This window comes from Pan troglodytes, chromosome 20 (genome assembly GCF_028858775.2).
Source record: "Pan troglodytes isolate AG18354 chromosome 20, NHGRI_mPanTro3-v2.0_pri, whole genome shotgun sequence".
In the NCBI taxonomy this organism is placed as follows: domain Eukaryota; kingdom Metazoa; phylum Chordata; class Mammalia; order Primates; family Hominidae; genus Pan; species Pan troglodytes.
The window spans coordinates 58,138,398-58,165,150 of NC_072418.2; the positions used below are offsets into that span (position 1 = coordinate 58,138,398).

The following is a 26,753-nucleotide window of genomic DNA, read 5'->3' on the forward strand; positions in this document are numbered from 1 at the left end:
CCATTTTACATTCCTGACAGCAGTGCATGAGGGTTTCAATCTCTCCACACCGGCAACAGTGCCTGCTATTATCGGTCTTTTTAAAATTACATTACAATCTTTTTTAGGGATGAGATCTGGCTTTGTTGCTGAGGCCAGAGTTCAGTGGCTATTCACAGGTAGCATCATAGCACACTACAGCCTCGAAATCCCGGCCTCAAGAGATCCCTTTGCCTGGCCGGGAGTCACGCCTGTAATCCCAGCACTTTGGGAGGCTGAGGCAGGCAGATCACTTGAGGTCAGGAGTTGGAGACTAGCCTGACCAACATGGCGAAACCCTGTCTGTACTAAAAAAAAAAAAAATTAGCTGGGCATGGTGGCACACACCTGTAATCCAAGCTACTCGGGAGGCTGAGGCAGGAGAATGGCTTGAACCCGTGAGGCGGAAGTTGCAGTGAGCCGAGACTGCGCCATTGCACTCCAGCCTGGGTGACAGAGCAACACTTCATCTCAAAAAAAAAAAAAGAGAGATCCTCTTGCCTCAGCCTCCTGGCCTCAAGAGATCCTCCTGCCTCAGCCTCCTGGCCTCAAGAGATCCTCCTGCCTCAGCCTCCTGGCCTCAAGAGATCCTCCTGCCTCAGCCTCCCAGGTAGCTGGAATTACAGGCCTGTGCCACCATCCCCCACTTGATGTGTCTTTCTGATGGTAATCATTCTGGAGGGTGTGAAGTGGTGTCTCCTTGTGGGTTGAATTTGTATTGCCCTACTGACTAATGATGTTGGACATTTTTCCATGCATTCATTGGCTATTTGCATATTTCTTTGGAGAAATGTCAGATCCTTTGTTCATTTTTGAAATTCGGTTGTCTGTCTTTTTATTATTGAGTCGTAAGAATTTTTTTTTTTTTTGAGGTGGAGTCTCACTGTGTCACACAGGCTGGAGTGCAGTGGCATGATCTCGGTTCACTGCCATCTCCACCTACCAGGTTCAAGTGATTCTCCTGCCTCAGCCTCCGGAGTAGCTGGGATTACAGGCGCCTGCCACCATACCAGGCTAATTTTTTTTTTTTTTTGTATTTTTAGTAGAGACAGGGTTTCACCATGTTGGCCAGGCTGATCTCGAACTCCTAACCCCAGGTGATCCACCCGCCTCAGCCTCCCAAAGTGCTGGGATTACAGGTGTGAGCCACCGTGCCCGGCTTAGGGATTCTTTGTGTTTTTTTTTAGATGGAGTCTTGCTCTGTCGCCCAGGCTGGAGTGCAGTGGCGCGATCTCGGCTCACTGCAAGCTCCACCTCCTGGGTTCACACCATTGTCCTGCCTCAGCCTCCCGAGTAGCTGGGACTACAGGCGCCTGCCACCATGCCCGGCTAATTTTTTTTTTGTTTGTTTAGTAGAGACAGGGTTTCACCATGTTAGCCAGGATGGTTTCGATCTCCTGACCGCGTGATCCGCCCGCCTCGGCCTCCCAAAGTGCTGGGATTGCAGACGTGAGCCACCATGCCTGGCCAAGGATTCTTTATATATTCTGGATTATAAGGCGATCATTATCAGATATAATGATTTCCAAATATTTTCTCCCATTCAATGGATAACAATCCTCTTTTGACCTAATATTCCCTCTTTTCTTCAGGATCTGACTTCTTGCATTGTTGTGGTTAGTCATTGACTCATTCAGCAATTTTTTTTTTTTTTTTTTTTTTTTGAGGCTGAGTCTTGCTCTGTCACCCAGGCTAGAATGCAGTGGCTCAATCTTGGCTCACTGCAACATCTGCCTCCTGGTTTCAAGCGATTCTCCTGCCTCAGCCTCCCTAGTAGCTGGGATTACAGGTGCCTGCCATCACACCTCGCTAATTTTTGTATTTTCAGTAGAGACAGGGTTTCACCATCTTGGCCAGGCTGGTCTCGAACTCCTGACCTCGTAATCCACCCGCCTCAGCCTCCCAAAGTGCTGGGATTACAGGCGTGAGCCACCGCGCCCAGCCTCATTCAGCAAATCTTTATCTCATGCCAGTGATATGCCAGGCACTGCTTTTTGATATTGAGACTCAACTCTGAACAGGACAAGGGTCCTGCCCTCCTGGCACTTATGTTCCAGCAATAAACGAATAAATAAAGAGATATGTAGTGGTAGCCAGGGGGAGGTAACCTGTGTAGCCACCAGGGGCCCCATTCTCAGAAGCGACTTGTGCTGACTTAAAGCTCTGCTACTGGCTGGGTGCAGTGGATCACACCTGTAATCCCAGCACTTTGGGAGGCCGAGGCGAGTGGATCACAAGGTCAGAAGATTGAGACCATCCTGGCCAACATGGTGAAACTCCATCTCTACTAAAATACAAAAAATTAGCCAGGCATGGTGGGACCTTACCAGGGTGAGTGGTGGGAAGAATAGTTCCAATCAGGTGAGAGAGGTAATGAGGCGACAAACTGGGCGGGGCCCGGGGGCCATTGTAAGAAAGTTAGATTTTTTTTTTTGAGAGGGAGTCTGGCTCTGTCATCCAGGCTGGAGCACAGTGGTGCGTTCTCGGCTTACTGCAACCTCTGTGTCCCGGGTTCAAGTGATTCTCCTGCCTTAGCCTCCCAACTAGCTGGGATTACAGGCACCCGCCACCATACCCGGCTAATTTTTGTATTTTTAGTAGAGACGGGGTTTCACCATGTTGGCCAGGCTGGTTTCGAACTCCTGACCTTGTGATCCGCCTGCCTTGGCCTCCCAAAGTGCTGGGATTACAGGCGTGAGCCACCGCGCCCGGCCTAGAAAGTTAGATTTTAATCTAGGCGTGTGCTAATTCAGCACAGCAACTCCAGAAAACGATAAACATTTACTTCACCTGGTTTTTATGGGTCATACATTTCAGAACGGCTTAGCTGAGCGATCCTGGTTTTGGGGTGCTTGGAAGGTTGCAGTAAGACATGGACCAGGGCTGCACAGCCACCTGAAGACTTGATGGACACCGGAGGATTATTGCCGGGGTGGCCCAAGCACGTGGCTGACGAGCTATCGGGAGGCCTCAGCTCCTCTCTGGCTGCTGGCTTGAGGCTTCAGTTCCTCGAAACATGGACCTCTCTGCAGGGCAGCTCCAATGTCCTCTCTCTCTCTCTCTCTCTCTCTCTCTCTCTCTCTCTCTATATATATATATATATATATATATTTTTTTTTTTTTTTTTGAGACAGGGTTTCGCTCTTTGGCCCAGGCTGGAGTGCAGTGGCGCAATCTTGGCTCACTGCAACCTCCGCCCACCGGGTTCAATGATTCTCCTGGCTCAGCCTCCCAAGTAGCTGGGATTACAGGCACCCGCCACCATGCCCGGCAATTTTTTTTTTTTTTTTTTTTTGTACTTTTAGTAGAGACAGGGTTTTGCCATGCTGGCCAGGCTGGTCTTGAACTCCTGACCTCAGGTGATCCACCCACCTCAGCCTCCCAAAGTGTTAGGATTACAGGTGTGAGCTACCGTGCCCGGCCTGCAACGTCCTCTTGACATGGGCATCCCAGAGAGAGCAAAGTGAAAGCCACAGAGTTTTTTTAGGATCTAACTTTTGACACACCATCATTTTTGCAATATCCTGTTGGTTACACAGCTCAGCACTGTTGGAGGTGGAAAGAGCCACACAAGGATATGAGTCCCAGAAGTGGAGGATGGGGGGCCGGGCGTGGTGGCTCACGCCTGTAATCCTAGCACTTCGGGAGGCTGAGGTGGGCGGATCACAAGGTCAGGAGTTCGAGACCAGCCTGACCAACATGGTGAAACCCTGTCTCTACCAAAAATTCAAGAATTAGCCGGGCTTGGTGGTGCGCGCCTGTAATCCCAGCTACTCAGGAGGCTGAAAGAGAGAAGAATCCTTTCAACCCAGGAGGCAGAGGTGGCAGTGAGCTGAGATCACACCATTGCACTCCAGCCTGGGCAACAGAGCGAGACTGTCTCAAGAAAAAAAAAAAAAAAGAAGTGGAGAATGGGGGGTCACTGAGGGCCGTTTTGGGAGCTGGCTACCACAAAATATCAATTCATTGCAAAATTTGAACAGGAGAATGATGAGGTGTGTGTGTGTTTATGCAATCATATATGTATATAGATATAGCTATATAGGTCCGTGTGTGTATATAAATTAATATATAGTATACAATAAGTATACTTATAGGGCCAGATACAGTAGCTCATGCCTGTAATCCCAGCACTTTGGGAGCCTGAGGCAGTAGGATTGCTTGAGCCCGGGAGTTCAAGACCAGCCTGGGCAACATGGCAAGACCTAATCTCTACAAAAAATAAGAAAGCCAGATGTGGTGGTGCATGTCTGTGGTCCCAGCCACTCAGAAGGCTGAGGCAGGAGGATGGCTTGAGCTCAGGAGGTCAAGGCTGCAGTGAGCTAGGATCACACCACTGTACTCGAGCCTGGGCGACAGCGTGAGACCCTATTTAAAACAAACAAGCAAAAATTATTGAATATTTGACCAGGTCCCCGCTGAGGCTGAGCCTTGGAATCTGTATTTTAATCACATTCCCAAGGTGACTTTGACTCCCCACACCCCACCTTTTTTTCTTTTTGTGTATGTAGTTCAACACAAAAAACATCAAATTCACCATTTTACAGCCAGATGCCGTGGCTCACATCTGTAATCCCCGTGTGTGGGAGGCTGAAACTGGAGGATTGCTTGAAGCCAGGAGTTCTGGACCAGCCTGGGCAGAATAGGGAAATCCCATCTCTACAAAAAATTTAAAAATTAGCCGGGTGTGGTGGCATGTGCTGGCAATCCCAGCTACTTGGGAGGCTGAGGTGGGAGAATTGCTTGAGCCCAGGAGAGCAAGGCTGCAGTGAGCTATGATTGTGTCACTCCAGCCTGGGTGACAGAGTGAAACGCTGTCTCAAAAATTAATTAATTGGTTAAAATTTTCATTTTAATTATTTTAAAGTGCAAAACTCGGTGGTAGGTATGTGAGCAATGTCGTGAGGCCATGCCATGAGTTATGATCACACCACTGCACTTCCACCTGGGTGACAGAGAGACACTTATATGTGTCTCTAAATATATATATACCATTTTAACTATCTTATTTTATTTACCATTTTATTATTTTTTGAGGCGGAGTCTCTTTCTGTCACCCAGGCTGGAGTGCAATGGTGCTATCTCGGCTCACTGCAACCTCCGCCTCTTGGGTTCAAGTGATTCTCCTGCCTCAGCCTCCCGAGTAGCTGAGATTACAGGTGCCTGCCACAGTGCCTGGCAAATTTTTTGTATTTTTAGTAGAGACAGGGTTTTGTCACGTTGGCCAGGCTGGTCTCAAACTCCTGACCCCAGGTGATCCAATCACCTCAGCCTCCCAAAGTGCTGGGATTACGGGCATGAGCCACCATGCCCGGCCCCATTTTAACTGTTTTAAAGTTCAGAGGTATTAGTTACAACCATCACCACTATCTACTTCCAGAACTTCTTCATCATCCCAAAAGGAAAGCCCATACCTGTTAGCAGTCACTTGCCCCAGCCTCTGCAACCGCGAATTTGCTTTGTGTCTCTATGGATTTACCTACTCTGGATATTTCATAGAAATGGCGTCGTACCGAATGTGGCCTTTCATCTCTGGCTCCCTTCACCTAGCATGATGTTTTCAGGGGCCATCCGTGTCCCAGCATGAGTCATTCCTTCTTTTTATTATGCCACCTGAAGTCTGAGACCCACCCCCCCAGCTTTCAGCAGCTGGTTTCTTTCTGGGCAGTGCGGCCAGGAGCTTGAGAGTGCAAAAGTGCACCAGACTCTGGAGTCCCATGACTTGGATGTTAATTCCGGGCCAGTTACATCATCTCTGTAAGCCTCACTTTGCTTATCCGTGAAATGAGCATTATAACAGCCCCTCCCTCACAGGGCTATTTGCAAAGTGGCTGCTGTGTGGTAAGAGTTCAGTAACAGCTTTCATGTTATTCCATGTTGTGAGAGATTGAGAGATGCTAGAATTGGTCCAACTATGTCCTATTGTTGGACATTCTTTTCTGTTGTTTTTTTTTTTTTTTTTTTTTTTTCCTGACATTTTGCTCTGTCTCCCAGGCTGGAGTGCAATGGTGTGATCTCGCCTCACTGCAAACTCCGCCTCCTGGGTTCAAATGATTCTCCTGCCTCAGCCTCCTGAGTAGGTGGGATTACAGGCGCCCACGACCACGCCCGGCTAATTTTTGTATTTTTAGTAGAGACAGCATTTCGTCATGTTGGCCAGGCTGGTCTTGAACTCCTGACCTCAGGTGATCTGCCCGCCTCGGCCTCCCAAAGTGTTGGGATTACAGGCGTGAGCCACCACGCCCGACCTACTTTTCTGTTTTTTAAACAATGCTGAGTGATATGATTTGGCTCTGTGTCCCTACCCAAATCTCACCTTGAATTTTAATCCCCATAACCCCTACTTGTCAAAGGGGGGACCAGGTGGAGGAAATTGAATCATGGTGAACCCCCATGCTGTTCTCATGATAATGAGTGAGTTCTCAGGAGGTCTGAAGGTTTTATTTTATTTATTTATTTATTTATTTATTTAAAGATGGAGTCTTGCTTGTTGTCACCCAGGCTGGAGTGCAATGGCACCATCTTGGCTTACCGGGACAACAGAATGAGACTCTGTCTCAAGAAAAAAAAAAAAAAAGAATAAAACCCTGGAAGTGGAATTGGTGGGTCAAAATTTTATTTGTATTATGAAATATTTCTGACTTACAGAAAAGAACAGACAGTAGCCAGGCGCGGTGGCTCATGCCTGTAATCCCAGCACTTTGGGAGGCCGAGGTGGGTAGATCATGAGGTCAGGAGTTCAAGACCAGCCTGGCCAAGATGGTGAAACCCCATCTCTACTAAAAATACAAAAAAAATGAGCCAGGCGTGGTGGTAGGCACCTATAATCCCTGCTACTTGGGAGGCTGAGGCAGAGAATTGGTTGAACCCGGGAGGCGGAGGTTGCAGTGAGCCGAGATCACGCCACTGCACTCTAGTCTGGGCGACAGAGTGAGACTCCGTCTCTAAGAAAACAAAAACAAACAAACACACAAACAAACAAAAACAGAAAAGAACAGACAGTAGGCTGGTTGCAGTGGCTCACACCTGTAATCCCAGCACTTTGGGAGGCCTAGGCAGGCGGATCACCAGGTCAGGAGATCGAGACCATCCTGGCCAACATGGTAAAACCCCGTCTCTACTGAAAAAAAAAAATACAAAAAAATTAGCCGGGCATGGTGGCGGGCGCCTGTAATCCCAGCTACTCGGGAGGCTGAGGCAGGAGAATGGCGTGAACCCGGGAGGCGGAGCTTGCAGTGAGCGGAGATTGCGCCACTGCACTCCAGCCCGGGCGACAGAGCGAGGCTCCATCTCAAAAAAAAAAAAAAAAAGAAAAAAGAAAAAAAAAGAACAGACAGTAAATGTAATGAACTGATGAACTCATGTCAGTGGGATTGAAAATCAAATAACTAAAAAAGAAAGAAAAGAGGCCGGGCGCGATGGCTCACGCCTGTAATCCCAGCACTTTGGGAGGCCAAGGTGGGTGGATCACAAGGTCAGGAGATCGAGACCATCCTGGCTGACAGAGTGAAACCCCGTTTCTACTAAAAATACAAAAAATTAGCCGGGCGTGGTGGTGGGCACCTGTAGTCCCAGCTACACGGGAGGCTGAGGCAGGAGAATGGCGGGAACCCGGGAGGCGGAGCTTGCAGTGAGCTGAGATCGCACTACTGCACTCCAGCCTGGGCGACAGAGCGAGATTTTGTCTCAAGATAAAAAAAAGAAAGAAAAAAGAAAGAAAAGAAAAAGAAAGAAGGAAGGAAGGAAAGAAAGGGAAAGAAATGGAAAGAAAGAAAGAAAAGAAAGAAAGAAATGCAGTTTTGTTACAGGTGTAGTTAAAAAAAAATAGAGATAAAAATGAACTCATGGATTCCACCGCAGGGCTTAAACAAAATTTCCAAATACCAATGTCCCGTGTAGCTTTCCCGATTGCATTCTTCCCTCCCCACCCTCAGGGGCGGCCGCTTCCCTCCCCATGCTGTGTTAGTCATGCCCTTCACTGTGTATCCTTTTGCCACATGTATCCACATGCAACCATTGTTTTGTTTTGCTTTGTTTTTTGAGATGGAATTTCGCTCTTGTCGTCCAAGCTGGAGTGTAGTGGTGCAATCTCGGCTCACTGCAACCTCTGCCTCCTGGGTTCAAGCAATTCTCCTGCCTCAGCCTCCTAAGTAGCTGGGATTACAGGTGCCCGCCACCATGTGCGGGTAAATTTTTGTATTTTTAGTAGAGACGGGGTTTCATCATGTTGGCCAGGCTGGTCTCGAACTTCCGACCTCAGGTGATCCACCGGCCTCGGCCTCCCAAGTGCTGGGATTACAGGCGTGAGCCGCTGTGCGCGGCCATTGTATGTGTTTTAAAACTTCGTGTCAATGGCATTGTAGACTTCTGCAACTACGGGTTGTCCCGGGTGATATATGGGACACTGGTGCATCTACTTTCACTGACATATGGTGTTCCCCTGTATCAATATACCAGGATCCATGTTTCCATTCTTCGGGTGATGGAAACCGTTTCCAGTTCCTCACCGTTACAAACACGATAGCGAGCATTCTTGCATTTATCTCTTTATTCCAAGTCGGAGAGTTTCTCTAGAGTGTACACCCATCCACTAGTAGAAGGACTGTACTTCATACAGACTGATACGACTTTTCCAGTTAGCTGAGTTTCTATGAAGTCCTTTATGCTTGCCATTTCCCCCTCCCTGGGTAAGGCTGCTTTTCTCTTCTGGAGCTGGTCACCTGTCCCTCCCCACTGATGACCAGGAGTTACAGTTGGCATCACCTTGCTCTGGTATGGCCACCTCTGTCCACCTCTGTCTCCTCTAGCTGCTCCATGACAAGTCCCCAGCCCCAGTTCCCTTCTGCCGGCATGGTCCTGGTCAAAGTGATGGTCCCGAGAAAGGTTTGGTCGACTTTAGCTGTAGTGGTGCCTGCCTGAGTTAGGGGGTATTTCAGAGCTCATGAAAGATTAGGGAGGTAAAGCATGGGGCTAGGGGATAGTCCCTGTTGGAGAAGAAATAGCATGAACAAAGGGTGGAAAGCTGGAAGCCAAACAAGTGTATGGTCTATGTTTTATAGATGGGAACCCAAAGCCCAGAGATGGCAAGTCACTTCCTCAAAGTCACAGAGCAATGCAGAGACTGTCAGCTTCATCCTTATTGGTTGGTCATTCATACATTCATTCAGTACATATTAACAAAGTGCCTAGGCCAGCCACGGTGGCTCATACCTGTAATCCCAGCACTTTAGGAGGCTGAGGTGGGTGGATCACCTGAGGTCAGGAGTTCAAGACCAGCTTGGCCAACATGGCAAAACCCCACCTCTACTAAAAATACAGAAACTAGCTGGGCGTGGTGGTGGGCACCTGTAATCCCAGCTACTCAGGAGGCTGAGGCAGGAGAATCACTTGAATTCGGGAGGCAGAGAGCCGAGATCGCACCACTGCACTCCAGCCTGGGCGACACAGCAAGACACTCTCTCGGAAAAAAAAAAAAAAAAAAGAGAGAGAGAAGGGAGCATCACTTGAATGAGCCCCTAGAGAGACCCTGTCTCTACAAAAATTAAAGGATTAGCTGAGCGTGGTGGCATGCGTCTGTGGTCCCAGCTACTCAGGAGGCTGAGGCTGGAGGATCGCTTGAACCCAGGAGGTCGAGGCTGCAGTGATCCATCCTTGCACCACTGCACTCCAGCCTGGGCAACAGAGGAAGACCCTGTCTCAAAACACAATACAGGCCAGGCACAGTGGCTCATGCCTGTAATCCCAGCACTTTGGGAGGCTGAGGTGGGCGGATCATCTGAGGTCAGGAGTTCGAGACCAGCCTGACCAACATGGTGAAACCCCGTATCTACTAAAAAAAAAAAAAAAAAAAAAAAAAAAATTAGCCGGGCATGGTAGTGCATGCCTGTAATCCCAAGTATTTGGGAGGTGAGGCAGGAAAATCGCTTGAACCTGGGCGGCGGAGGTTGCAGTGAGCCAAGATCGCACCATTCCACTCCAGCCTGGGCAACAAGAGGGAACTCTGTCTAAAAAAAAATTAGCCAGGGGTGGTAGTGCATGCCTGTAATCCCAGCTACTTGGGAGGCTGAGGCAGGAGAATCGTTTGAACCTGGGAAGCGGAGGCTGCAGTGAGCCGAGATCACTCCACTGCACTCTAGCCTGGGCGAGAGAGCGATACTCTTTCTCTCTCTCTCTCTCTCTCTCACACACACACACACAGACACCAAAACACCAGAAACAGCACACCAAAACAGCACCTACTCTGTGCCATGCATTGTTTTAAGTGCCCACGATCTATAGCTGTACAGTGGAGCACATGTCTGACAGTGATCCTATAAAATTATAATACCGAATTTTTACGGTACCTTTTCTATGTGTAGACACACAAGCGCCTACATTGTGTTACCGGACAGTAACATGCTGCACAGCTGTGTGGCCCAGGAGCCGCCGGCCACCTTACAGCCCAGGTGCCAGCAGCCCTGCCACGTAGGTGTGAGTGATGTTGCTCTAGGATGTTGGCAGGATGACGACATCGCCTGAGCACGCACTGCCCAGATGGTATCAGTGTCGTTAAGGGAAGAATGGCTGTGGCGAAACAAACAAACAAGCAAACAAAGACCGCCTGTTCTGAGTGTGGAGCTTATTATTCTCGGCGTAATTATGATGAATTGTTAGTTACGTTTGCCTCTAGGATTGAGGTAGGGGGGGTGATCCCAATTAGGGGGTGCCCCAGGGGAGCGCCCCAGGAGTCAGGGCTTGTCTCAAAAGTCCCCACTCCTCCCTCAGCCTCCCCTCCCTCCATCCGACCCCGTTCATATCGCGGGAAGGTCCCACAGAGTGCGTGTGGATACTCCCAAAACGCAACGGTGTAAACGGGGAGGGAGGGAGAGATACGGTGGTCTGGGAGGGAGAGAGACTGAGGAGCCCTTTGTAGCCAGGCAGAGCTGTCAATAAAGTTTCGTCGCCTCGGTAACCGCAGGCCTCGCGGGTCGGGAGGGGAGAAGGATGGCGGTGCGCGCGCATTCACCGCCTCCCTCCCGCCGGGTCTGGCTTTCTCCCTCCCGCCGGGTCTGGCTTTCTCCCTCCTGTGGCTGAAGCTTTCCTCGGAGAAATAGAATAGGGAGGCCGCGACTCTATGGTGATGGACGGAGGCCTTACCCAATGGAAAGAGGAGCTGTCCCAAGGCCAGGCAATCATATACGACTACTGGAGCTGGCAGAGCCCGCCCTCTTTCCACTTGGACCTGAATAACCCGACCCAAACCGAGTTTCGCCCGGAGAGACTGCGCTTTCGGCCAATGAGTGCGTCGATTTCGAGCCCCAGTGTGAGCGAAGGCGGGACAAGTCTCCATGGCAGCGACTAAAGGACAGCGATGTGAACCACTGACAACAGTTCGCGGCGTTTGACGGCGGCGGGGGCGTGGCGGGGTTTTATCTGTGTATTGACGAGAGCCGGGCGCGGAGGGAAAGAGTGGGGCTTGGCCAATGGGAGCGCCGAGAGCTTCGTAGCAACGGAGGAGTGGCGGTGGCTGTGGCCAATAGAAAGCCTCAGTGGCCTTGGCGGGGCTGGCCCGGAGAGCAGATGGGAGGTGCGGCGACAGTGTTTGACGAGAGCCGAAGGAGGCTGTGGGAGGTGTTGGCGGCGGCGGCGCGGGCGCCTGAGGAGGAGGAGGAGGAGGAGAAGCGGGTGAGGGGCGGCGCGGGGCCCGATCTCTGAGCCCCTTCACGGCCCCAGCCCCGCGCCGCCTTGGCTCCCCAGTCGCCCCCTGCCCCGACTGCCCCCCACCCCGCCCGGCCCCTCCTCGTGTCCAGGCGCCCACGTCTCCCGGCCCCTCGCCGGGCCTCGGGCTCCGCGGCACTGCAGCCTCCTTCCTGTGCTTCCTCACCCGGGCCCTGACCCCCTTCTTATGTCCACGGCCCTCCCTGCATCCTCAGGGCCTCTCCCTGACCTCTTGTCACTCTCCAGGCCTCTCCCTGCACCCCCAGGCCTCCTCCTGCACCCCCCAGGGCCTTTCCCTGACCTCACCCTCCAGGCCTCTCCCTGCACCCCCAGGTCTCTCCCTGCACCCTCAGGGCCTCTCCCTGACCCCTCTCTCACCCCCGGGACCTCCCTGCACTCCCAGGGCCAATCCCCGACCTCCTCTCACCCTCCAGGCCTCCTTCTGGACCCTCTAGGTCTTTCTGTGCCCTAGAACCTCTCCCTGACCCCTCTGTCCCTCTCCTGGCACTCCCTGGACCCTGAGGTCGGCCTCTGACCCTCCAGGTCCCTTGCCCTGGGCTCTCACCGCCTACCCAGGCGCCTCCCTGGGTCCCCAGGCCCTTCCCTAGGGTCTCCCTTTCCTGGATCCCCCAGGACCCCACCAAGCCCCGTCTGGATCCCTGGGCCCCTGTCCGCCCTCTCAGGCCTTTCACTCACTGGACACCCAGGATCTTCTCCGCCATCCCTGGACCGCCCCCCGACCCAGGTCTCCCGTCTGGCTCCTCCCTGAGTCCCTAGGCCTTTCCCCGCTCTCTGTCCTCCCTGGCACCCCCATCCCTTCCTCACACCCCTCTGAGCGCCCCCAGGCCCGGCTGCAGCCTTCTCCCTCCCACAGCCCCCTGCCGTGCCCACCGCTGTGCGTTTCTCTCCTTGCCCCCAGCCCCCTCTCCAGCTTCCCCGCTGTCCCTGGCGCCCTCCTGCAGCGCCCTCTCTTTCTCTCCCGCAGCCTCGCAGTCTGTCCCCGACCCCTGCACAGCTGCACAGCCGTCTCTGCAGCTCCCGCTCCTTGCCCTGCCCCATCTCCTCCTCTCCCGGGCGCAGATGAGCCTCGAGCGCCCTGGTGCGGGGACGAGGCTGGCCCTCCGTCCGGGTTAGGGGTTTGGGTGGTTTTCTTCATCTCTCCGTTCCCTCCTGGCTCCGCTTTAAAAAAATGTTTTTGTAAATATTGACCTGTGCTGCCTCCCCATAGTCTTACTTTGCTCCCCTCCCCACCCCCCGCTTTTGTCCTCTGAGCCCCCCTCCCCTGGAATCCTTGGAGAGGGAGCAGGTGCTGGGATCCCTCCCCTGCCCTCCCTCCCGTCACCCGCCTCCAGGCTGCCTGGGGCTTCACCCGGAGCCTCCAGACCACTCCCGAAGGCTGCCGGGGAGGCAGGGGGCGGAGACCGAGGCTGGGTCGAGGTGGGGGTGGAGGGCGGGACCTCGGGCTGGCGGGAAGCTTTGACTTTTCCTCCTTGAGGGCTAGAGGTGAAGCGGCGCCCCACGGTGCTAAGCCTTTAGGGTGATCCCGGCTGCCAATCAGTCAGCCTTCTCTGGGCCCACAGAGATGTGTGTGTGTAGGGGGTCTCTGTGCACATGGGCAGGGGCATCTGCGTGTGTCTGAGTGTGCATGGGTGTGCATGTGGGGGTTGTGTGTTTAGGGGGGGTCTGTGTCTGCGCTGCGGAGCAAGAGCAAGAGCTAAGGCGATGGCTGACATGGCTCTGGGCTTTCCCTACTCTCAGAAGTACTTGTTGCATTCCATCTTCGCCAGCGGCCTGGTGAAGTCAGCACTGCTTTTCTCCCCATTTTGCAGATGAGATCGTGGGGCTCACCAGCGTCCCCCATGGCTTCTGAGTAGCGTGGGAGTGGAGTCAGCACCAAGCCAGGCTCCCCGCGCCTGCCTTGGCCTCACCTGCTCCTGCTCTCTGCCAGAGGCAGCATGGTCCGCAGGGCACCATGGGGCCCGACAGAGTGACAGCACGAGAACTGTGCGAGAACGACGACCTGGCCACCAGCCTCGTCCTGGACCCCTACCTCGGTTTCCGCACCCATAAGATGAACGTCAGGTGAGGTGGCCTGGGGGCGAGGGTGGGCCTGAGGGGTCAGGACCCCTCCCCTTGCACCGCTGCCGCCCCTCGGCCCTCTCCTCAGCCTGGTCCTCCCCTCAGCTCCAAGTGGGGGTTGGGGCCGGGGCCCGGGAAGGCCCTGGGACCCAGGCATGCCCTCTCCCCCAGCCCTGTGCCCCCCCTGCGGCGACAGCAGCACCTGCGCTCAGCGCTGGAAACTTTCCTGAGGCAGCGGGACCTGGAGGCTGCGTACCGGGCCCTGACGCTGGGAGGCTGGACGGCCCGCTACTTCCAGAGCCGGGGCCCGCGGCAGGAGGCTGCCCTCAAGACCCACGTGAGGGCACCCTCCCCTCCCCCGCCCTCACCGCGTGTCCTCCCCGCTCACCGGGCCTGGTCCCGCCTGGCAGACGCTCTAGAGTCCCTCAGCGCAGCCCCTGGGGCCCCCTGACTTCCTAGCCCTTGGGACCATCTGAGGCAAGGCTCAGAGAATCCTAGGAGAGGAGAGTTGGGGGGCCCTCTGAGATGTAGTGCAACCTCTTCATTTGACGGATGAGGAAACTGAGGCCCCGAGAGGGAACATGAGGCCCCCAAGACCACACAGTGAGTCAGTGGCATGGCAGGCCTAGAGTCCTGGAGAGAGAGGGCCAAAGATGCCCCTGCCCCGCCTCCTCACCCCCACCCTCACCCTCACCAGGTCTATCGCTACCTCCGTGCCTTCCTGCCGGAAAGTGGCTTTACCATCCTGCCCTGCACGCGCTACTCCATGGAGACCAACGGGGCCAAGATCGTGTCCACTCGTGCTTGGTAAGAGGGCAGGACTCCCTGCGGGTATCCTTAGAGGAGACAGAGCTCAGAGGGGACAAGAGAGACCCTCTGTTCATGGACTGGCCAACCGGGGAAAAGCGAGGGGCCTGGTCCTCCGGGCATCCTAGGAAGGTGGTGGGGCTAATCCCGGAAGACCTTTGTGGCTACCGTGGTGCCGCTGGAGCAGGAGACCCCGGATGTGACCCCAGGGTTCCTGGGGCTTCCAGGAAAGAACTAGGCTTCTGCTCAGGGCTGTGCTGTCCTTACCTCCTTGTGACCTGAGCCCCCACCACATGTTAAACACCCCTGAGTGCAGTGAGGAGCCCCTGCCCCTGCCCCTGTCCCTGTCCCTGCCCCTGTCCCTGCCCCTGCCCCTGCCCCTGCCCCTGCCCCTGCCCCTGTCCCTGTCCCTGCCCCTGCCCCTGCGGGGTTCACAGTCTGGTGAGGAGGTGGGGGGCAGACAAGTCAACATGCAGTTACTGGTCCCAGCTGGTACATGCTGCAGGGGAGCTGTGAGGAATGAGCAAGTGCTCCCAGGGCGAGGCTCACACTGACAGGGGAAGCACCCGCCTGAGGGTCTGGTGGGGCGAGTAGGGGGTAGTCCAGGCAGGAGGGAACTGGGGGCAGGAGGTGCTATGAGAGCGAGGGGAGAGAATGGGGGCTGTATCTGCTGTGTGCGTGCTGTCCTGAAGGCTTTCAGTAGAAGGGTCCTGTGGGGCTGTGGGCTGGAGCAGGGAAGCCCACCCAGGCGGGAGGGGAAGAGGGAGATCTGGAAGATGGATCGCCAATAGCCAGCACCAGCGCCCAGGAGTCCCTCCTTCCTGGGTGCCTCTGTGCCGGAGGTCCGAGTCCCCTGAACACCTGCAGGAGGCCAGGCATCGCCCACAGCCCCGCCCCCTGGCCTCTTGGCAGGAAAAAGAATGAGAAGCTGGAGCTGCTGGTGGGCTGCATTGCAGAGCTGCGGGAGGCAGATGAGGGGCTGCTGAGGGCCGGTGAGAATGACTTCAGCATCATGTACTCAACCCGCAAGCGGAGTGCTCAGCTGTGGCTGGGCCCAGCCGCCTTCATCAACCATGGTGAGGGTCAGGCAGGTGGATGGGCAGGACGGGATAGAGCCAGGCAGGGCTGGAGGGGTGTAGTGGGAGGGTTCTGCGACTGAGCTGCCGAGCTCATCTACCTCTCTTCTCTCTCCTGCCCCAACTGGCTCCAGACTGCAAACCCAACTGCAAGGTAAGGCCTTGGGACTCGGGAGGAGAGGGCACGCAGGAAGAAAGGGTGCCTGTGGCCTGGGGAAAGGGTTTTTGGTCAGTAAAGAGCCAAACACTGGCCGGGCGCGGTGGCTCATGCCTGTAATCCCAGCACTTTGGGAGGCCGAGGTGGGCAGATCACGAGGTCAGGAGATGGAGACCACGGTGAAACCCCATCTCTACTAAAAACACAAAAAATTAGTCGGGCGCGGTGGCGGGTGCCTGTAGTCTCAGCTACTCGGGAGGCTGAGGCAAGAGAATGGTGTGAACCTGGGAGGCGGAGCTTGCAGTGAGCCGAGATCACGCCACTGCTCTCCAGCCTGGGCCACAGAGCGAGACTCCATCTCAAAAAAAAAAAAAAAAAAGAGCCAAATGCTGCCCCATGTCTCCATGGCTTCCCACGGGTCCTGGAAGGAGCAGAGTGGGTATTTGCTCACAAGGCTACCAGAAAGGAGGAAGGGGTTCCAGTTTGGCCAGCGTTGCCCGGCTGTTTGTGCAGTTGCACTGGAACCCTGGTTGCCAGCTGCTGGCCATCTTTCTTCTCTGAAAACCGAGCTGGGAGCTGTGCCAATTTGGGCAGGGAGTGTGGCAGGGAGGCAGGGCCCTGTGCTGGGAGCCCCCGGCCTTGCAGGGAACAACGCAGGCAGCTGTGGTGGCAGGAGCAGGGAGGCCAGAGAGCCCCAGGGGCCAGGACTCAGGACACTGTCCAGACATGCCCAGGAGAGGCCGCTGGTTGTCCTGTAGCCCGGAAGCAGAAGGAATCAGGAGGGTTGGCTCCAGGGCGGCATTGAGGGTGCACCCTCTGGAGCACAGACCTCGATGGGGCACCCCAGGAGGCATGACAAAGGGATCCAGATTTTTGGCTCCAGAGTCAGAACTGAGTTGGGTTCCTGGCGATGCCACCCCTGGCCTTTGGTTTTTCATCTCAGATGGGGTTGGTGAGGATCTCTGGAACTCTGCAGGCTGGTCAAGTGTGCCGGAGGGTTTTGGACAGCGAATGCGTGGCCCTGGTCTGACACCACACACAGACACTGGGGGGGATGGAAACAAAAGGCGGCATTCGGAGAGGCTCTGCAGGATGAGTGTGCTCCAGCCACCTTGAGCACACGAGAGGGCGGCCAGCTCTCCAGCGATCTAGAACCATCTGGCTTCACAGAAGCCATGCTGGGCATCGACGGAGGAGTAGAATTTCCCTAGGTGTTAAAGGAAATCAGGGGCAAAGGGGGGCGTCTAGCAGGACACGGCACACCAGAGGGCTGGGGGTGCCCAGCGATGGCTTTGATCGGGCAGCAAGGCCTTGGGGTCCGGGCCAGGGAGCCATGGAAGCTCCCCCCAGGGTGTATAATGGGAAGCTTGGTTTTTAGGTCACCCTGGAGGCCCATGTGCAGGAGGCTTGGCAGGAAGGGGAGAGGCTGTAGGCAGGGTGGCCACAAAGAGGTAATGAGGGGCTGACTCTAGTAGGGGTCTCAGGGAGGCGAGGAGGATGAGGATACGGGAGGTGGCACACTCAGAAGGCAGTGGCCAGTTGGTCTGGGGGCCGTCAGGCAGGCAGGTGGCGAGGGCTACTCCCAGGCAAATGTCAGGCTTGAGTGGATGGGTAGATGGACAGATGGGTGGACAGTGGTCATGCCCCCTCCTAGACGGGGAACAGGGAGGAAGGCGCAGCAGTGTGGGGCTTAGGAGGAGCCTGTGGGGCAGCTCCTGGGTGAATGATCCCAAAGGCAGGGCCAGAGCACACAGGGATTGGGCTGTGGAGTGAGGCAGGCCTCAGAGAAGCGGGCGCGGCCCGCAGCAGGCAGAGCTCGGACCTCAGCTGCCAAGGCACAGTCTGGCGGGGGGCAGGCAGCTCAGGAGGGGATGGGCTTGGGTGTGGCAGAGGAGGTGGGGCTTGGCACTGGGCCACAGAGGCTGGAGGGAGTGGTCACCACTGCTGGCACTACACGCTGCCAGAAGGTCAGGTTAGATCATCGTCCTGCAGGGAGGGGTGGAAACCAGCCAGTGGGTGGATTGTCCAGGGGCTACAGGCAAAGGACAGGCCCTCGGCAAGGCAGCCGCCTCGGAATGCCACTTTTAGGGGCTCAGCTGTTGCCCCATTCCAGGAGAGGACGCTCCGGGCCAGGGTGCCCGGCCAGGTGTGGGGAATGGGTGAGCCCTCCCCTGTGCCCTGGGCCAGGGCGCTGAGTGGGCTTGGCCCTCAGTTTGTGCCTGCAGATGGGAACGCAGCCTGCGTGAAGGTGCTCCGGGACATTGAGCCTGGGGACGAGGTGACATGCTTCTACGGCGAGGGCTTCTTCGGCGAGAAGAATGAGCACTGTGAATGCCACACCTGTGAGAGGTGGGACCGGGCGAGAGGCGGCTGGGTTCGGGGCGTCTGGGCTTCTTGAGCCCAGAAACGCACCCTCAGGACCCATCCCTGAGTGTGTCCAACCCCAGCCTCTCATCTCCCTTCCACCCGGCCTCATCTCCCCTTCACCCGGTCTCCCAGGAAAGGTGAAGGAGCTTTCCGAACCAGGCCTAGGGAGCCCACGTTGCCACCACGGCCCCTGGACAAGTACCAGCTGCGTGAGACCAAGCGGCGGCTGCAGCAAGGCCTGGACAGTGGCAGCCGACAGGGCCTGCTGGGCCCTCGGGCCTGCGTGCACCCATCCCCGCTGCGCCGGGACCCATTCTGCGGTGAGCCCTCCTCCCTGCCATCCCGGCAGCCCCTCCCCTGTCTGCTCCTGGTCATCTGTCTCCTTTCTTCTGAGCTCTCTGCCTAGCCTGGAACCCTCCCTCCCACCCTCAGTCGCTGGCAGGCCTCGCTGTTGAGCAGTTCTGCCGCATCATTCCTCTGGGGAGCGCAGGGCAGGGCTGCCTCCTTGTCCAGAGGAGGACCGGCCCAGCTTGCACTGACTTCACCTCTCCTTTGTTCCTCCTCTCCCTGCCACCTGGGCCTTCACAGCCGCCTGCCAGCCCCTGCGCCTGCCAGCCTGCAGCGCCCGCCCAGACACCTCACCCCTCTGGCTCCAGTGGCTGCCTCAGCCCCAGCCCCGAGTGCGGCCCCGGAAGCGCCGACGCCCCCGGCCCCGGAGGGCCCCAGTGCTCTCCACCCACCACGCTGCCCGCGTCTCCCTGCACCGATGGGGAGGCTGTGGCCCCCACTGCCGCCTGCAAGGAGAGGCCCTGGTGGCCCTGGGCCAGCCCCCCCACGCCCGCTGGGCCCCTCAGCAGGACTGGCACTGGGCCCGGCGCTATGGGCTGCCTTACGTGGTGCGTGTGGACCTTCGTCGCCTGGCCCCAGCCCCACCAGCCACCCCAGCCCCTGCTGGGACCCCAGGCCCCATCCTGATCCCGAAGCAGGCCCTCGCCTTTGCCCCCTTCTCCCCACCCAAGCGCCTACGGCTGGTGGTCAGCCACGGCTCCATCGACCTGGATGTCGGCGGTGGAGAGCTGTGACAGGCCGGACGGGGAGGCCCAGCAGGGAGAGAGGGTCTCTCTCCTAGCTGCTACCCAGGACCTCCAGAAGGAGCCCTTGGACCTCTGGAAGGGAGCTGACCCTTGACTCCAGCATAGCTCTGACCCTGGAATGGGGTTGGTTTGGACACCCCCAGGGATCTGAGCCCTGACCCTTTGTGACTGCTGACCCCTGAGCCACCCCCACTCCCACAGGGAGCCCCGGCCATTTGCTGCCCTCCCCACCCCTGCCCCAGCCTCAGGACTGCAGGAGCCATCCGCCCCCCTCAGCCCCTTCCTCCCCAGGGAGCAAAGCCATAAGGGGCAGGGGCCACCCCACGGCATCTCCCCAGAAGTACAGGCCTCAGGAGGAGGTGGAACTGATGTAGGGGGTGGCACTCCCCAGAGACTGCCCTCACGAGGGGACTGGGTTCGCTCTCAGCTCTGCAGCTGTCTGCGGTGGGGGGAAGGTTGGGGGGTGTCTGGAGGCATGTTCCCCTCACCACCCCCCGTGGGTCTCAGGGAGGCCGGGTGTGACCTCATCTTTCTCATGGTGCTATCCTGGTGCTATTGGGGTGGGGAGCTCCCTCCCCTCCCCCACACCAGAAAGGGGTATGTTGGGGGATTGGAAGCACTTGAACTTTTTATTTTATTAAAACCTTGTTATAAGCAGCACCCTTGGCGGTTTTTGGTTTTGGCTTATGTTTTGAAGGGATGTGAGGAGGGTGAGACCCTCAGCTGTGCTGGTGAGAGGGAGAGGAGGCAACCCAGGCCTTCGGCCCTGAGAGCTGTCGGGAGAGGGATTTGGGAGCGTGATGGACTAGGGGACTGAGGCTGGAGCCCCGTCCCCACTCAGGCTGTGCTTGTAAAAATGCCTTGAGACCCATACTCTCCTAGGAGTGGGTCCTCCCATTTTCCAGGCGAGGTCAACATCGTTTAGCAAGCAGAGTGACTTGCCAAGGCCACGTGGGGACTTGAGGGCCCTTCTCCCTTCTCGCGCTTCTCAATGAGATGCCCCTCCCACGTCTCACTCCAAACGGAGAGAGACTGCTGGGGGCCTGGCTGAGTGAGGGTGTGGGGGCTGCCCAGGACACCAGAGCCGGGCCTGGGGGAGGCGGCGCTGACAGGACCTTCCTCAGCTGTGGCATCTCGGGCTTTGCCGTGTGTGAGACCAGGAAGATGAATCTTGTTTCTTCAGGTCCGCTCCAGGATCTGGATTTTGCCAGGGCGTCTTAGCTCTGCCTGCTGCCTCGTTTTGCAAAAGGAAAAACAGCGGCTGACTGTGAGCAATCCCTGATCCCAGGTACCTCCAGCTTCTCCCAGACACTTTTCTCACTGGGCCACCTAGCCCGTCTCACTTGGGCAGCTACAGGTCACCTGCTGGCTCCAGGCCCCCCATGTGCGCCTCCGCATCTGCCAGCCTTGAACAAGCTTACTGTGGAGGTGGACGAGGCCAGGCTGCAGGTATCAGGAAGCTCTCCTTGGCCCTGGTGGAGAGGGAGCAACGGGAGCAGTGGCCACAGCGAGACCCATGTGAGCACCTCAGCGGTGGCCCTGGGAGGCGGGGACAAGGGGGCAGTTGAGAACGGGTCAAACCTTGTTTACTTTAAAACTCATTAGATACGTTGGATAATATGGCCTGTTCTATTTCTTTTGCAAGGAGAAAATTACTCTTATAATGCAAATCCTGCTAAGCCCTGTTTGTTTTCTTTCTCATGTTAAAAATAAGGACAGAGAGAGCTCCAGGCCATCAAACGGCAGAGAGATGGCTCCACTGCTAGTCCCCAAGGATTTGTCTCTGAGTGAACTGAAGCCATGCTGTTCGTTTCTTTCCTTTTTTTTTTTTTTTTTCTTTTTTGAGACAGGGTCTCGCTCTGTGGCCCAGGCTGGAGTGCAGTGGCGCCATCTCGGCTCACTGCAACCTCCACCTCCTGGATTGAAGCAATTCTCCTGCCTCAGCCTCCCGAGTAGCTGGGACCATAGGCACACGCCACCCCGTCAAACTAATTTTAAAATCTTTTTGTAGCAATTGTGTCTCACTGTGTTGCTAAGGCTAGTCTCGAACTCCTGAGCTCAAGCGATCCTCCTGCCTCCGCCTCCCAAAGTGCTAGGATGACAGGTGTGAGCCACCGCGCCCAGCCTTTTGTTTCTGAAATTCAGGTGCTGTTGCCACAGCTCTTAGACAAAGAGGGCAGCGGAGCAGGGAGTCTCAGCTGAGGACTCATGGGTGGACATTGGAATTTCCAGGAACCTTCTGAAATCTTTTAAATGTTGAGAGTATATATTTACATGCACATTTTTTATAGGGGGTTCAGAGCGTTCATCACATTCTCACAAGTTTCTGTATCCGCCTCTCCTCCGCCCCCACCCCACCCCCAACAAAAAGGGCTAAAAACTAGTGGCGAGCCGGGTGCAGTGGCTCATGCCTGTAATCCCAGCACTTTGGGAGGCTGAGGTGGGCAGATTGCCTGAGGTCAGGAGTTTGAGACTAGCCTGACCAACACGGAGAAACCCCGTCTCTACTAAAAATACAAAATCAGCTGGGTGTGGCGGCGCATGCCTGTAATCCCAGCTACTCGGGAGGCTGAGGCAGGAGAATCACTTGAACCCGGGAGGCAGAGGTTGCAGTGAGCTGAGATCGCATCATTGTACTCCAGCCTGGGTGACAGGAGCGAAACTCTGTCTCAAAAAAAAATAAAAATAAAAATAAAAATGGTGAGGGCGTTAGAAACTGGCGATCAGGGTTTCCTGGCCTCCGCACTGCTGCCATGCTGAGCTGGTGTTTCTAGGCAGGGCCTGTCCCATGCATTGCAGGATGTTGAGTGGCTTCCCTGGTCTCCACCCACTCGATGCCAGGAGCATGCCTCTGCCCCAACCAAAAATGTCTCCAGACCTTGCCTGATGTCCCCATGGGGGCCAAAGTCAGCTTCTGGCTTGAGCTGGGCAGCACTGGGTGGTGGGGGAGGGGAGACGCCAGGCCCATAGTGACCATTCCCTGTCCTTGTCGCAGCATGGAGGGTCAGGACAGCCTTAGGGACGTGGGCGCTCTCAGTCATCTTGCCCATACAGACAGGAGCTGGCTGGGGAGGGCAGGTGTGTCTGCTTGGCGTCCCTCAGCTGCAGGGGACCCTGGCTTCCACGAAGTTGGAGGCGTTCATGCTGGCACTTCCCAGCTGGCAGGACCTGGGGGACATCCTGGTGGAGCAGGGGCCTGGGGTCATGAGTTCACCAAGGTAGCTCAAGGACAGGAAGAAACGGTGGTGGCAGAGGGTCCTCTGGTCGAAGCCTGGGCCTGAGAACCCCATCATACACGTGGAGACCAGAGCAAGGGAAACAAGGAACTCGAAGGCTGGTGGCTGTAGGTGAAGGTGGAAAGAAGTTTAGTGAAACAGGAAATACAACCAGCGCTGACCTGGGTGTGTGGCACTAGAACTGCTCTCAGCCTTTGGCAGGCAGGCAGGGCCCTGGCCAAGGACTCCCCACCCTGACCCCGTGTCTCCCTGTGGGGGCACTCTGGCCCTTTATGCTGCAAGCTAGTAACCAGATGCCTCCAAGAGCTCCAGGACTGGTTTATGGGGTCATCCCTGGGCTGTCTGTCCGGTCAATCAGTCTCACTGTCCAGCACAATATGGGGCACCAGAACTGGGCCGACATGCTGATTCGAGTGACTCAGATTGTCTCTATGGCTAGAGACCCCACACACTGTGAAGAGCAGGGCCAGACACTGTTCTAACTGCTTTGTATGTTTTCACATCACCATACTCCCCACAACCCTAGGAAGTGAGGTGTCATTATTATGTCATTGTTACCATATTTCAGATGAAAAGGCCACAGCGCGGAGGGGCTAGGGAACTTGTCCCAGGCCACATGGTTAGTAGCTTCAGGGCCTAGACTGAACTCATTCTCAGAACCATTCGGGCTCTGCCACCTTCAGGATGGGAAAGGGGGAAACCCAGAGAGAGGAGGCGAAGGTGCGGTCCCTAGGAGCCGGGGGACAGTGAGCAGGGGAGGCGGCGCAGGTGGCCTTCAGGATCCGTGGTCTGGAGGCCGGGAGGACGGAGCAGGTTCTGAGGGAAGAACCGCAGAGGGAGGGGAAAGTGGATGATGGAAGGATTGAAGAGATGGGGCTGGAGGAAGAGAAAGAAGAGGAAAAGGAGTAGAGAAAGAAGGCAGGAGGAGGAGGTTGAGCGAACAAGGATGCAGGTGTTCTGGGTGGGGGCGGGAATAAGTAGAGTGGCCTTGGTTTTCTCTGACCTGGGAGGTTGCTGAGACTGTGAGGCTGGCATTAGGGGTCTCAGGAGGCGGCTACTGGACACCAGGGAAAGCCAGCCGGAGCACCTGGAGGAGGTGTTCGGAGTTTGCACAGGTGATGGTCCACCAGGCTGGAGGCCAGGCCGGGCAGGTCTGCCCCTGCCCCTGGCTCAGGCATCAGTGGGGCAGTGGCGGCTGCAGAGGGGGTCGGGAGTGTGAGAATGTGCTGAGATGAGGTCTGGAGGCAGTGAAGATAGGATGATGGGAGGAGGAGGAAGGAGGAAGCCTGGCCAACAGGGCAAAAATGGGTTCTAGACACGGCTCTGGGGAGGTCAGGAGGCTGCTGTAGCTGCACAGGTGTGGCACCCTGTGCTTGGGATGTTACCTGGGTGACCTCACCAACTTAGCTCCATTCTGTGACTCAGAGAGGGGTCCTGCCCCCGTGGTTCTGCCAGCGCCTCTGTGCATTCGTCAAGGCTCTGGGGACGTTGCATGAACAGGAAGCCCTCCTGTAGCTGAGTCCACACCCTGTGCCCTCACCCCATTCTTGGGTTGTGGTCAGAGACGGAGCCAGGAGGCCAAGATCTCAGAGGTGGCGTCATCCTGGGGGATGGCTCATCTAGGGTGTGTCCTGGGCAGCATGGAGGGCAGGTGATGGACAGGTCATCATGGGGCAGGGAGCAGGATGGAGTCAGCCCCCTGAGCTCACCCAGCCCCACCTCCTCTGATAATGGGGCCCTGAGCCATCTTGGTTTGCCTTGGGGAACCTCGGGCTCACACAGGTCAAGAAGCTTGTCTAGGGTCACCCTGCAAGTTGTCATGATTAGTTGTAGTCACCTTTGAACCCTGGGGTTGAACAGGGCCTCATAGGACCGCTTCAGTCAGAGGATGGGGCTTCCCCCTCCTAGGAGCCCCTCTGGGAGGCTGATAGCTCAGGGAGTACCCGTTGGGAAAACCAGCACCCCAGGCTGACTGGTCTCACGGCTCCCTCAGCAGGACCAGGCTGGAACCCTAGGGCTTTGTCAAGCGGCACTCCTTGGCCTGGGGAGACGCAAGACTTCAAAGGGCGTCTGGAACCAGAATGCGGTTCCGTGTTACTGCCGGGATGGGGAAGGAGTAAAGAATGATTCCGAGGGAGCTCTGAGCGTCCTCTGGGTGCTGGCAGTCTGGCGGGGGTCACAGGAGAAATTGCGGCGATGTGTGTGGTGGGAGAGACTGACAGCGGCCTCTGCGGGGTGGGGGTGCGGGGTGAACCTGATGCATTGGAGAACTGAGCAGGCTGCTACGCCTGGCTGTGGGTGCAGGTGCCGAAAGGGTGGACACCAGGGGATTCTGTTGGGAATAAGCTGGCTCACATGATGGGGATCTCGATGTTCTGGGAGGGGAAATGAGCCAGGTGGGACCGGGGTCATGATGGAGAGTGGTGGAGAGCCCAGAGAGTGGGGGAGGAAGGGATGGAGTCAGCGCTGGGTGGTAAAAAGAAGACCCGTCAGGACCCGAGATGGGATGGATCAGGGGTGGGATGGGGAAGGAGCCTGGGGAGATGGTCCAGGCAGGAGGGGAGTAGGGAAAGGACTGAGGTGAGAGGTAGGTGTGGTGATTGGAGGCAGGAGCACCTTGGAGCCATCTGGGTGGGACAGTGTTGAGAACTGGGGACCCTGGGCTGGCTCGTAGCTGTCAACGCGAGGCATCTACCTGCTGGAATGGAGAGGGAAAAGGGGGACGGGAGGCATTCGGCTTCCTGTCTTAGGGCCTTGACTGCCTGCTGCTACCTGATGGAGCAGCAGTCCCCCACCTGCCCCTTATCGGAAAAAGCAGCGTTAGCCCGGACACAGGCACACGGAGGATCCCCACCACCACCACGACGCATCGCTGGCTGGGCATTAAGAAGAAACATCAGTAACAGCATACCATTATTCGTGGCTCAGACACTGGGAGGTAGGGGTGGATAACCGAGACCCGGGGCTCCGCGAGACAAAAAGATGCAAGGTCACTGCATCTTCAGAGGAAGCCGCGCTGGGGCAGTCAGATTTTGCCGGCGAAAATCCCGTTCTTGATCTGCTCGTTCCAGCTCTCCACCTGGGAAGCAGAAAGGCAGGGAGCGGGACGCCGGCTCAGCCTCGGCCGAGCCCTGCGCACGCCTGGCCCGGCGCCCCCTCTGCCGACTCACCCAGCTGATGGGGCACAGCGAGTGGTACACGCGGAAATAGTACTCGCAGGGCTGCGTGCTCTTCCCGCGGCGGGTCCTGGTCTTGAGGCAGCGGTGGTAGTCTGTGGCGGGCGGGGGTCACGCGGCAAGCCACGCCCATTCCAGGACAGGACCCGCCCCTCCACTGCTCGGTCCCTCCCAGTTCTTCGCTGCTTCGTCCCGCCTCCCTCTCCCCTGGAGGCCTCCGTCCCGCCCCTCCCAGCCAGGCCCCGACCCCTACCTCCCTCACACTGCTCCTCCTACCCAGACCCTGCCCCTACCTACCTCGCCCCGCACCTTCACGACTCGGCCCCGCACCTTCCAGATCAGGCCTCGCCCCTACCAACCTCGCCCCGCCCCTCCAGGCTCAGCCCCGCCTTTTCTCGACCAGGCCCCGCCCCCACCAACCCGGCCCCGCCCCCACCAACCCAGACCCGCCCTGCCTCCCACCCTAACGGTCTCCGCGGGACTTAGGGTGGGAGTGCCCCTCCCTGCCTTCCCTTGTCACACCCTGCTCCTCCCATAACCTGGCTGAGCAGGTCTCACTCAGGAAGTTCTGGTAGCAGTTACGGATCTGGTTCTGGCTGGGGAAGCGCGGGTCGAAGGGCGGCGTCGACCATTTCCCCTTGGGGGGCTCCTGGGCTTCCACATCCAACATCCACGAAGGAGGCAACTCCTGCGAGACGGGACGGGACGGGTACTCCGTGGGGCCGAGGGGGCGCCCTCGCTCCGACCCTTCTCCCCATCCTGACCCCCGCCCCTGAACCCCACCCGTCGTGCCCTCACCAGCCTGACGTTGGCGGCCACTGGATCTGCTGTGGGATGGTCCCGGGGTGCCGCTCGCTTCTGAGTCCGCGGGGTGCGGTCCCACCCGGATCAGGAGAAACGCACCCCGCGGCCGGATTGGCTAGGACGCCCGAGCCCCAGCCAATGGGAGCCGTCGTGCACCGCGGGGCTGGCAGGGGCGCCCCCACCCCACCCCTTGCTCCCCCGACGCCCCCTCGGGGGCCTGCGCGTGCACACAGGCACCGAGG

The 26,753-nt window shown here is 56.9% G+C and overlaps 2 protein-coding genes and 1 long non-coding RNA gene across 10 annotated transcripts; 1 reads left to right on the forward strand and 2 right to left on the reverse strand.

The window, feature by feature from the left end:
• Positions 1-11,502: 11,502 nt before the first annotated feature.
• On the forward strand, positions 11,503-19,955 carry KMT5C (lysine methyltransferase 5C). Of its 2 annotated transcripts, none has more exons than XM_016936875.4 (9): positions 11,503-11,682; positions 13,545-13,797; positions 13,966-14,131; positions 14,492-14,601; positions 15,514-15,677; positions 15,812-15,831; positions 18,047-18,183; positions 18,334-18,521; positions 18,790-19,955. In XM_016936875.4, the coding sequence occupies exons 2-9, from the start codon at positions 13,688-13,690 to the stop codon at positions 19,281-19,283; spliced, it is 1,389 nt and encodes a 462-aa protein (XP_016792364.1). In that variant the 5' UTR covers positions 11,503-11,682; positions 13,545-13,687; the 3' UTR covers positions 19,284-19,955. The 2 variants fall into 2 exon arrangements, with proteins under 2 accessions (XP_016792364.1, XP_016792365.1); XM_016936876.4 differs by having other exon boundaries at positions 11,595-12,460.
• Positions 19,906-21,230, reverse strand: LOC134809054 (uncharacterized). The gene is made up of 2 exons (XR_010153631.1): positions 20,717-21,230; positions 19,906-20,529 (listed from the first exon to the last, which is right to left on the reverse strand). It is a non-coding gene; the product is annotated as an uncharacterized LOC134809054 (long non-coding RNA).
• A 312-nt stretch (positions 21,231-21,542) lies between these two features.
• On the reverse strand, positions 21,543-26,591 carry COX6B2 (cytochrome c oxidase subunit 6B2). 7 transcript variants are annotated; one of them, XM_063800323.1, is made up of 10 exons: positions 26,506-26,587; positions 26,247-26,395; positions 25,702-25,802; positions 25,443-25,610; positions 25,148-25,229; positions 24,369-24,601; positions 23,917-24,162; positions 23,535-23,726; positions 23,090-23,347; positions 21,543-22,636 (listed from the first exon to the last, which is right to left on the reverse strand). In XM_063800323.1, the coding sequence occupies exons 2-4, from the start codon at positions 26,375-26,377 to the stop codon at positions 25,522-25,524; spliced, it is 321 nt and encodes a 106-aa protein (XP_063656393.1). In that variant the 5' UTR covers positions 26,378-26,395; positions 26,506-26,587; the 3' UTR covers positions 21,543-22,636; positions 23,090-23,347; positions 23,535-23,726; positions 23,917-24,162; positions 24,369-24,601; positions 25,148-25,229; positions 25,443-25,521. The 7 variants fall into 7 exon arrangements, with proteins under 7 accessions (XP_063656393.1, XP_063656396.1, XP_063656392.1 ...); XM_063800326.1 differs by lacking the exon at positions 23,090-23,347 and having other exon boundaries at positions 23,917-24,010; positions 26,266-26,395; XM_063800322.1 differs by lacking the exon at positions 23,090-23,347.
• Positions 26,592-26,753: the final 162 nt, after the last annotated feature.

Bases quoted from the DNA above. Each gene is read 5' to 3' on its own strand.
- KMT5C (XM_016936875.4), top strand. From the start codon at position 13,688: ATGGGGCCCGACAGAGTGACAGCACGAGAACTGTGCGAGAACGACGAC. The intron at 14,602-15,513 runs GTAAGAGGGCAG...GCCTCTTGGCAG, and splicing joins ATCGTGTCCACTCGTGCTTG to GAAAAAGAATGAGAAGCTGG. The intron at 18,522-18,789 runs GTGAGCCCTCCT...GGGCCTTCACAG, and splicing joins GCGCCGGGACCCATTCTGCG to CCGCCTGCCAGCCCCTGCGC.
- COX6B2 (XM_063800325.1), bottom strand. From the start codon at position 26,377: ATGTTGGATGTGGAAGCCCAGGAGCCCCCCAAGGGGAAATGGTCGACG. The intron at 25,803-26,246 runs GTTATGGGAGGA...CGCCCGCCACAG, and splicing joins AGTGAGACCTGCTCAGCCAG to ACTACCACCGCTGCCTCAAG. The intron at 25,611-25,701 runs GTGAGTCGGCAG...TCTGCTTCCCAG, and splicing joins CGCTGTGCCCCATCAGCTGG to GTGGAGAGCTGGAACGAGCA.